Here is an 11,150-nt window from a genome sequence, read left to right as displayed (position 1 = left end):
GTTGGAAAACACTCTTTTATACTGACCATTTTAGAGTCAAAGAACCAAAAATATAGAACGTCCATGTGGTAAGGATTCTAGATATGTACTGCAGTTTTTTTTTTTTCAAGTGGGGAAACCAAGTGATTGAATCACTCTTCAAGTTAAAACGTGGATCAGTAGTAGAGTGGGGCTAGAACCCAAGCCCCCCCCCCTTTTTTTTTGAGAACTCTGTTGCCCAGGCTGGCATGCAGTGGCACATTCATAGCTCACTGTAACCTTGAACTTCTGGGTTCAAACAATCCTCCCACCTCAGCCTCCTGAGTGGCTGGGACTACATGCACACACCACTGTGTAATTTTTAATTTTTTTGGTAGAGACAGGAATATCACTATATTGCTCAAGCTGGTTTGAAACTCTTGGCTTCAAGCGGTCCTCCCACCTTGGCTTCCCAAAGTGCTGAGATTACAGGCATGAGCCACTGTGCCCGCCTCCCTCAAGACTTTTTGACAAATAATCCAATGCTCTGTATATAAAAGCGCCAAAATATCAGCCAAGATTGGCCAAATCAGGACTAAAATTTAAAACAAACAAACAAACAAAAAACGGGAAAGTTGGTTAACCTAATTATGCTCTCGTTTCCTTACTGGCAAAATGACAATCATAATATCCTACTGCAGGGGATCCTAGTAAAGATTGAGCTGACACATGGAAAGCATTTAGATTGTGCAGTAAACATCCACTGGTGTGATTATGTGACTACAGAGTTGATCTGCTACAGTTACACTGTCTCCTAAATGTGACCAATGAAACTTTGCCATTTCTAAAATCACTGGCTTCCTAACCCTGCCTTCATGATGAATTCTTTAATGATGGGAACATTTATTTGTACCTCTTTGTACCTTCTTGTGTCTGTATATTTGCCTTTTTAAAATTAAACTTTTAATTTTGAGGTAATTCTAGGTTTATACGGTTATAAGAAATAATACAGAATGACTGGACTCTTGACCCAATTTTTTTTCCCACTGGAAACAGTCTGAAGAACTATTATACAGTATCATAACCAAGATATTGGCATTGGGTGTGATCTCTCCATCTTATTCCATTTCTACAGTTTTCCTTGTATGCATTTGTGTTTGTGTATTTAGTTCTATACAATTTTATCGCGTTCATAAGTTCACATTTCCACTTCACAGTCAAGATACCGAACAGTGCCATCTTTCATGGGGATCCTTGTCCTGGCCTTTTATAACCACACCAACCTCTCTCCTGTATCCTCCCCACCCTGTCCTGAACTCTAGCAACCAATTGGTATTGGGCTTTTTATCTTGATCATAATTCACCGGAGACTCATCTAGTTTGTTGCTGGTATCACTAGTTTATCCCCTTTTGTTGCTGAGTAGTCTTCGATGAGATAGATGTACCAGTGTTTGCTCAGCCCTTCACTCCTTGAAACGACATCTAGGTTGGTTCCTGTGTTTGGCTAGTTGGAATAAAGCTGCTGTGAACATTTGTATACAGGTTTTTGTGTAACGTAAGTTTTCATTTCTCTTGGATAAATGCCCAAGAGTGCAGCTGCTGGGTCGAATTGTAATCGCACATTTAGTTTGATAAGAAACTGCCTGTTTCCTAGAGTGGCTGTACCACTTTATATCCCCACCAGCAACATGCAAGTGATCAAGTGTCCTGTGTCCTTGCTGGCATTTGGTATTATCACTAATTTTTTTCATTTTAACTTTTTGAATAGGCAAGTAGTAATATTCTGTGGTTTTAATTTGCATTTCCCCGGAGGCTAGTGATATTACACATCTTTTCATTGCTTATTTATTTGCTATCTGCCTCGCCTCTTCGGTGAAATATCATCTCTTTTGTGACTTTTGCTCATTTTATGATTAGATTGTTTGCTTTTCTCTGGGAGTTTTGAGAGTTCTTACATATTTTAGATGTAAAGCCTTGATGTATTTTGCTTTTAAAGTAAAACATCAACGCTGAATTGTGAACAGCATAACATACGTAGTAGTAAAATATATGACAACAGGAGCACAGAGAATGGGAGGTGGTGGATGGATATGTCCTCCTTTATGGCGTTTCATTTTATATGAACTGATTTAGCGTTAGTCTGTGCTTAATTGTAGTAAGTTAGAGATGCATAATCATTTAAAAATACGGAAAGAGAAACCATTTTTAAATTCAAGATGTTATTAAGTCCATAGAGGAGACAAAATGAAATACCAAAAGATGACAGGAAATGAGCATTAAAGGAACACAGAACATCAGAAACAAATAGGAGACTAAGAGACGGTAGATTGAAACTCAGCCGTATCAGTTCTTACAATAAATGTTAATAAACTAAGCACTTCCATTCAGAAGGATTTAAAAAATAAGACCCAACTAGAAGCTGTTTAAAAGGAAACACTTGAATTCTTAAATCATAGATAGGCTGCAATAAAATGATAGAAACTATTTATTGTGTAAGCACTTATTGTAAGAGAGTTGATGTGGAATGTTAATATCAGACAAAGTAAAATTCCAAACGAAAGTATTCCCAGAGATTGAAAAAGACGATACTTTATTATGATAGAAGAGCCAATTCATCAGGAAGACATACGATTCTTGGCTGGGCGCGGTGGCTCACTCCTGTAATCCCAGCACCTTGGGAGGCTGAGGCGGGAGGATCACCTGAAGTCAGGAGTTCGAGAACAGCCTGGCCAATATGGAGAAATCCCGTCTCTACTGAAAATACAAAAAAAAAAAACTAGCCAGTCATGGTGGCAGATGCCTATAATCCCAGCTGCTGGGGAGGCTGAGGCAGGAGAATTGCTTGAACCCAGTAGGCAGAGTTTGCAGTGAGCCGAGATCGCACCACTGGACTGAGTGACAGAGTGAGACTCTGTCTCAAAAACAACAAGAAGATATACAATTCCTAAGTGTGAAGATACCTAGTATACGAGACAAAAACTGACAAAACTAAATAGAAAAACAGACAAATTCATAATCACATTTTGGGTTTTTAATATTCCACCCTCAGTTGTTCAAAGAAAAGTAGACCAAGAGAAGCAGTAAGGTTACAGATGATGTGAAGGACGTTATCAAAAATTCAACTATTAAAGAGAACTACACACTATACACGTCAGATACATATTATCCTGAAATGTACATGAAATATTCATCAAGAAAGACCATATGCTGGGCTATGAAAAAGTCAAACATGCCACGCATTGAAATAATACAGAATATTCTACGACCAAAAATGAAACTATACTACACTTTAATAATAAAAAAAGACATCTAGAAAATTTCCAAAAGTTTTGAAATGAAGCCACATTCTACTAAATAACCCATGGCCAAAGAAGAAATCACAAGGGATAGCAGAAAACACATATGAAGAACAACAATGTACAATATAACCAAATGACCACTATGCGCGAAAACAGTAATAAACGTGAAATCCACAGTTTTAACTGCTTATGTCCGAGCACAAGCATATTTGTATCTTAAAATGAGAATGGAAAGATACATTTCCATGTAGAATTTCATTTTATAGCAACTGTGCTCCGAATGTCTCTGTGAATTGAGGCGTATTTGTAAATCAAACTAAATAAAAAGGCACCTACTGAAAAGACCACTAGAGGGCACTATTATCTAACTTCCAGAGGAAAAAGCACGTAGTGTGGATAACTTAAACGATAGCTCTAAAACAGACTCAAGATGGCATTGACATTTTATTCCTCTATTTTATAGATTAGACAATTGAGGTCCAAAGGGAAGAAATGGCTTGCTTAATGCATACGAACACTAGTTGTAGAGTCAGAACTAGAACCCAGTCTCCCCACTTGTTATAGAAACACATCATGGTTCTGCATAAAAATCAGACAGACCCAGATTTTCCTATACACTTATGGCAAATGAGAGGTTCTTTTCCGCTGGGGGTGCCCAGCTACTGTAATGTATGCTTGGCATTGCTGGGTCTGCTGGATAGGGCTGGGCACCGGGGGAGTGTAGTCTATGGAGAAAGCCTGCCTGAGAGTGAAACTGTTACAGTGGAAGATGTAAGCCAGCAATGGGGACCAGGACTTGAAGAGCATTTGAGCCAATAACCTGTACCTGAAGCTAGTGCCACCTCTTGGATGTTTCCACGATACAAGCTTGTAGATTTTCTTTTTATCTAAAGCTGGTGGGTATGGGGGTTTTCTGTCACTTGCATGCAAAATTTCTGAATATGCCAAGGATCTCTAGTTTGCAGCAGGACCAATAGTATTCAAAATGCATGGTTTTATTTTGGACAAAGCCTAAAAAGGTTCCCGGCAACTCACCAGGACTGTTTGAGTGGTGATAAAGACATAGGAAGAGCTTCTCATGGTGTTTTTTTCCCCTAGAAATTTTAGGTCCTAAGTCATCAGTGTGATTGTTTTTCTTTGCTGACCTCATTGCATTCTTGGAAGGGTAAATTATTTCAAAGGAGACTATTAAGAAAATGTGTGTTGTATACTGGTAGAAAGTAGATGAAGATTGTGTCATCTTCAATACAATGGTGTCCTCACACTCTCCAGGGGCAGAATAGGGAGTGAACGTGGCTTGCCTGAACAGGTTATGTCCTTTGCTTTTATGTATATCACCTTATTTCAACCACATAGCAAATTGGCAAAGAGTTCTCATGTCCATTTCACAGATGATACAGAGACAAGGAGGCTATGCCACTTGTCTAAAGTCACCCAACTAGTATGTATATTGGGATTGGAACTCAGTTCTACACTTTTGCTTTTAGGCTAGAAATACTTGTATCCTGTCCCAACCCAGTGCTGATAAACTTCCCAGGAACTTCAGAACACAACAATTTTGACTGAGACACTGGGTTTTTAAACTGCTTTCATCAGCCATGATGAAAGCGTAATGTATTAAAAGGGCATAAATGTGCAGTTTTTCAACACATTCACCACACTAGTTGATATGGCTTGGCTGTGGCCCCATCCAAATCTCATCTTGAATTCTATCTCCCATAATTCCCACATATTGTTGGAGGGACCTGGTGGGAGATAATTGAGTCATGGGGGCAGTTTCCCCCATACTGTTCTCATGGTAGTAAGTCAGTCTCACGAGATGTGATGATTTTATAAGGGGCTTCCCCTTTGCTTGATTCTCATTCTGTCTTTGCCTGCTGCCAGGTAAGATGTGCCTTTTGCCTTCTGCCATGATTGTGAGGCCTCCCCGGCTGCATGGAACTGTGAATCCTCTGTTTCTCTATAAATTATCCAGTCTCAGGTATGTCTTTATCAGCAGCGTGAAAACAGACTCATGCACTAGTTTTTGCTCAGAAAAATTTGTTTTCTCCCATCCTCCTTTCTGAACCATTTTAACCCACATTTTGCTTCTGTTTGAAGCATAACAAACCCAAAATGTGTAAAGTGCCCTCATCTTAAGTGTATAGCCCAGTGATTTTTAAACATCTTGATATCCACCCAGATTATAAAACATGTCTAGCAACCTAGAAGTTAGTCTATTTGGTACTTGTTCATTCCCATCCAGAGGTAACAACTAGTGGGACTTCAATAATTGTCACTTAACTTTGTTCTTGAGCTTATAAATCAAATTGTACAGTACACATTCTTTATCTGGCTTCTTTCAATGTCTGTGAGATTCATCCCTTACGTTGTATGTAGCAGTTTTCTGTCACTGTTATACAGTCCATTGGTTTGTTTAGTTTTTCTTTTTAGACAGAGTCTTGTTCTGTCACCCAGGCTGGACAGCTCACTGCAACCTCTGTTTCCTGGGCTCAAGTGATCCTCCTACCTCAGTTTTCCTAGTAGCTAGGACCACAGGTGGACACCACCACATCTAGCTATTTTTTTTTTTTTTTGTAATGATAGAAATCTATGTTGCCCAGGCTGGTCCTGAATCCCTGGACTAAAGCCATCCCGTTGCCTTGGCCTCCCAAAGTGCCAATTATATGAGCCACAGCACCCAGCTCATTATTCTCATCATGTATCTTCCATACTTATATTTGTAATGTTTCATTTCATAGACTATTGAGAGTGAAAAGGGGCTTTAGGGATTATCTAGCCTATCTCAGCCTCTGCTTACCAGGAAAACACAACAGTGAGGAATGTATCTTTCCCAGCCAAGGTACAAGATACATTCTTTCCCAACCTTGTGAGGGTAGAGCCCTCATGAATGGATTAGTGCCCTTATATAGGAGAGATACCAGAGAAATGGTCTATCCAACACGTGGGGCTGCAGCAAGACAGCCACCTGCAAACCATGAAGACAGCACTCACCAGGAACCCAATCTGCCCGTGCCTAGCTCTTGCACTTCCAGCCTCCCAAACAGTAACAAATGTCAGCTGTGTCAGTCAGTCTGCGGTAGTTACAGCAGCCTGAACTGAGACATCTTACACTTCCGTAAATATCACTTGGCATATACTTCCAGAATTGTTTATAAGGAATGTTAAATATTTACACAAAAGCATAATGGAGGGAAGACAGCAGCTGATAGAACTCAGTGGCTTATCTCCAGGGAAAGCTGGGGAGGCTTAACCTAAACAAAAAAGCTTATTGGCAGGACCTCTGAAAACCACACAACTGAGCAGCCTTTATACAGTTCCGAGAAGAACCCTCTCATCTAACCAAGCTCTGAAAGGCCCCGGCACCACAGGCCCCCTTCCCCGCCGGCCTCTTTCCCCCATGTCAAGCACTACAATGGCTTGAAGGACACTTACTTCCACGTTTTCTCTTCTTAAGACTTCAGGTCCCCGAGAAACCTTCCATCAACTCCTCAGAATGTGTGGCCTAACCCACACCACATTCTGGATGCCCATGTCTTCTGGCTAATTTTTTGTTTTGGGTAGTAGTTTAGAAGGAGTTACCCAAGGCAATGGATTTTCCCTCCACTTCTGAACTGGGAGGTTCCCAGACAGCCTCAGAGACGAGCCAAGCAGCAGAGGCATCCTGGGACCGGGAGGAAACCTCTTACTCACGCATGGGACTAGGTGGGCAAGAAACTAGTCTGTTAGCAGCAGGTTAATTAACCACCAGCTGTATCTCAACTTAGGCCCTGAAGGGCTGGGCTTGGCCACAGGTGTTTCTACCAAGGAGAAATCACTTTTTGCTTGTTTTAAGGTTTTTAGTTCTGTTCCCAAAATCCCAAATTCAGCTGTGTTCAGATGGTAACGCTCATGAGTTGTGAGGCTTACCTTCTCTGTCCTGGAGAAAGACCGCTATCTGGTTTTTAATAAGAGAAAATCTAGACATATCACGTTAAACTTAAAAGCAAGTGTTGAGACTTCATATTGATTTGCCCATAACTTAGGTAAAGAAAGAGGTCTAAGTCCTTATTATTCATGGAGCCAGCAAATCCACAGCGTCGCCTGGGAGCTTGTTCGAAATGTGGGCCCAACCCCAGACTTACCAAGCCAGAATAACACCCGCAAGAGATTTGTATGTAGACTACACTTTGATAAACACTGCCCTAGGAACATTCAGATAACGAAACTAGAGCTCTGAGAAAAGTGTGGTGCTCAGATGAACATTATTTCATGAACTCTGTGTGGGGGTGAATAATGACCCAAAGTCAAGAGTCGAAAACAGCTCTCTGCAAGGCTTGCTGCCTCAGTCAAAGTATCTCCTGCTTAGACTGCAGTGTGCACACAGCACCCGAGTCACTCAACATTCACTCACCATGTCCCCAAGTTCTTTGGGGAGATAAGGCATCTGCTTGTCTTCATCACTACGCTTCTTTCTAGAAACATCTGAGGTCGCAGTGATGAAAACATAATTTCATGGTATCTGGGTTAATTACAAAAACCAAACTCTCCTACTATGTAATTGTGGAACTCACACACATGCGATAGGTTTCTGAATGAATGCTAATTCCATTCTTTTATTTCCTCCTACCACAGACATTTTAATGTATCTGCCTTTTTACAACCTGATTTACAAAAGCAGATTGCAAACGAAAACCAGGCATTCTTTAATCATCCGAAATGCATGTATAAAATATAGAACAAACCCTAGTGTTTAAAGATAAACAGGGTTAGCTTAAGCAGCTTTATTGCAATCTCTTAAAGGTAGCATATTACAGTTTAAATATTTATGCTTGTAAAGGTCTACATAATCTACAATACATAGTTATTTCAGAAGCAGTTAGGACTTTAATTGGAAAAAAAAAAACCCAACAAAACTTCAACACAAAGCTGTAACAATTATCTAAAACTTATTTACAATTAAAAATTTAGGGTTCCGATTCACAAAACTCAGTGCCTTTCATGATTTATGAGTTTTACAGAGAAAGTAAGCAGTATGTAGAATATTCCCCAGGTAAAATCTGGGGTGAATGGCTTTTAAAAGAAAGTCTATCAATATGCTTGCTAAAAACTAAAGAGTAATAAAACTGTATACAGCAGCAATCAGAGTAACAGGCCACAAGAGAAGCATGAACACCATTTTTGACAGAATTCTTCGTATGTATAGGAAGAAATACGATTGACCCCCTGCCAACTTTGTTATTTAAAAAAAAAACTGTCCCCAATGATCACTAAATTGTGAAATCTGGGTGAGAATCTCCTTTCTCCTTAGAGTTGTGTTTAAGCTTAATGCCTAAAGCAGCAAATTTAAACAAAAGAAAACTTCCTTTGATAACAGTCGTCAGAGTTCAATGGCTATTTATTCAGAGGGGAAAGCTTGGGGCAAGCTGACCAAGGGGTTAGCTATTCCAATTTCAAAAGAAACTTGGTAGATAAGGTGCTAGAAACCCAAGATTACCCTGGAAGCACTTCAATGGATTCAAGCGTTTAATGTACACAACAAAGGAACTGACAGGAAATTATGGAAAGTGTTTTTAAAGTAAAGAGAGAAATTACAGCAAATCAGGTCCCGGGTAGTCTTTAAAAGAACAAAAGTTTATAGTAAACATTTTAAACTCTGGAATGCAAGTATTGTACAATTACCAGTACATTACATTTACAAAAATGCTTAGACAGTATTTGCTCCAGAGTAGGAATTTAAAAATGTACAAGCCGGTTCACAATGACTTCAGATATGTTATTAAAATACATTGTTAATCAAAAATACTTTACTATGTACATGTACACTGTATAAACTCTAGATTTACCTACCAAAGAAAACTTTAATCAATTTCTGGCTCGCTGGCCCAGAAAACAGTACAGTTCTATCATTTGGTCTTCATACCATACACAGAGGCTGACAGGCATGGTACTGCAGCCAGTTCGTCAGTAAAACAGTGATGCGTTTTTCTTTCTGTAGAACGTCTAGTTAAATGAGTCAGTTTTACTTCCACTATATTTTACTTTCCTAAATGCTGATCCAAGTAACTCTGGGCATTCACATAATTCATTTGCAATTTGGTTACACTTCAGAATAAGGCTATAATTCATTTCATCAGTTATGACACTATCTTGCTTGTAGTCGGGATGCTTTGCGATAAACTCCCTCATCCATCTAGCAACTGTCATTAGTTCTCCTGTGGGAGCAAAAAAAAAAATTAGAACCACATAACAGAAGTTTGTTTTTTTTTTTTAATAAGTTGCTTTAGTGGTCAGCATAAACACAATTCTGAAGAGAAACCAATATGCCCTTTTAGTGTAGCCACATGGCAGGGGGTGGGAACATCTTTCACAGCGCTTGAAGAACTCCTCCTGGGCAAGGATTTTAGATTGCAGGCAGGCAATGAGAACACATACATCCAGTTTCTATGGTACCTGTTAGATGCCACCCATATGCCGACACTGCCAGCTCTTAAGGGACAGGAGCCAGCACATGCATACAAGAGCATGTGTCCTCCCATTTGGCCAGAGGGCTAGGACTACAAATGCCGGTGTCATGAGACTGCCTCAGAGGACTGTAGGGTCCCTCGAGCGATCTTTGATCAAAGAGGTGGAGAGAATAAAGAACAGTAAGTAGAGTGAATGAAGAGAGAAATTGGCAGTATACCATTTGAGGGATGAGGTGGGGTTCTACGGCTATCCTTTGTGACTCCAGAAAGTTTACGGAAGCCTCAAGTTAAATACAGATGCCATTACCATTATTATTGTCACTCTGTTAACTGCTGATGGCTCCCTTGTGCCAAGTACTGTGTTAGGCACTGTCAGTGTGACCTCCTCAAAGCTAACCAAGAAAGGAGATTCTCAGGAGCCTCATGACATGTATGAAGGCAGGCTGAAGAACTGGTCAGCGTATTTAACTTACAGAGTTCCCTGGCCCTAAAAAAGAGCCCATGATGATGTATAATCAATACAGGGGGATGTAAATGATAAGTAGGCAATCCACATGCCATTTCATCATCTAAGATGCCAGTGATTTTAAGATGCACACCGATTTTATGAGCTGATAAGAAAAAAAGCACTGCTAATCTAAGTTATGAGTGTCAAAGATTATAAGGTGAATACAATTGCAGAGATGTGAAAATGTGAAACAGTGTGCATGAATTGAATACGGCATTCTTTTAAGACTACATTAAGAAACTGAACTTTCTAAGATAGTACCGTCCTGTCTAAATTATGAGATTAAAAAATATAAAAGACTATCATACCAGATGCTCTCTTCTTAATTAGCTTTAGGTAGTTCAGAATACTACATCTGGTGTCCACATCTACTTCCATGTTTTCAAGGTAGGAGTTCAGAATTGGGATCAGTCCAGGAAACACACCTTCCTACAAGAAGCAGGACAGGTTATGAACTCCCTGCCGGGGGATGTGCACAGTGAGGCGTGCTGTACAGGGCCACCCTCCTACCTTGCCATTGATGATGGTGTCTATGCTCATGAGGGTGTACTCCTCTGCAGCGAGCTCCGTGCTGTTCTGGGCCTTGCCACAACCATCCACCACTGCGTTGCCACCTGCCAGAGAAGAGGGAAAGGGGAGCTTTGGCAGCTTGTTGCAGCATAAGGTGACCTCAGAAATCTAAGATAACGTAATACCTTTGCAAATGTCTTTCCTGAAATAAAACATTCCCTGCAAGACAGCGTCTCGTTTCTGTGCTACCTTCATGTTCTCATCAACCTAGGGGAGAAAAAGAATCACGATCAAGTCAAACACAGAAGTTGCAGCACTTCCCCCACTTGTGCAATGAGGATGCACTCCCTAAGGGATTCTACTCTCTGCTCAAATGCTTCCCGGTTGGAGGAACAGCTTTTTATTTACATGTGGCCTGTGTCACTAGTC

At 40.3% G+C, this 11,150-nt stretch overlaps 1 protein-coding gene across 2 annotated transcripts in view; it reads right to left on the bottom strand.

Annotated features, from left to right (window-relative positions):
* Positions 1-8,005: 8,005 nt before the first annotated feature.
* The window catches only part of GCLC (glutamate-cysteine ligase catalytic subunit), a 50,486-nt gene continuing 47,341 nt past the window's right edge, over positions 8,006-11,150 (bottom strand). For both annotated transcript variants that reach the window (XM_003926383.3, XM_074398198.1), the window contains 4 exons: positions 10,907-10,988; positions 10,722-10,825; positions 10,520-10,640; positions 8,006-9,451 (listed from right to left, as the gene is read on the bottom strand). In XM_003926383.3, the coding sequence (XP_003926432.1) occupies positions 9,240-9,451; positions 10,520-10,640; positions 10,722-10,825; positions 10,907-10,988 (519 nt within the window). In that variant the 3' untranslated portion in view covers positions 8,006-9,239. The remainder of the gene's footprint in view (positions 9,452-10,519; positions 10,641-10,721; positions 10,826-10,906; positions 10,989-11,150) is intronic.

The sequence above is a fragment of the Saimiri boliviensis genome, chromosome 4, assembly GCF_048565385.1.
Source record: "Saimiri boliviensis isolate mSaiBol1 chromosome 4, mSaiBol1.pri, whole genome shotgun sequence".
Classification (NCBI taxonomy): Eukaryota; Metazoa; Chordata; class Mammalia; order Primates; family Cebidae; genus Saimiri; species Saimiri boliviensis.
Note: the sequence above shows the minus strand (reverse complement) of the source record. Positions and strands in the feature narration are given on the sequence as shown.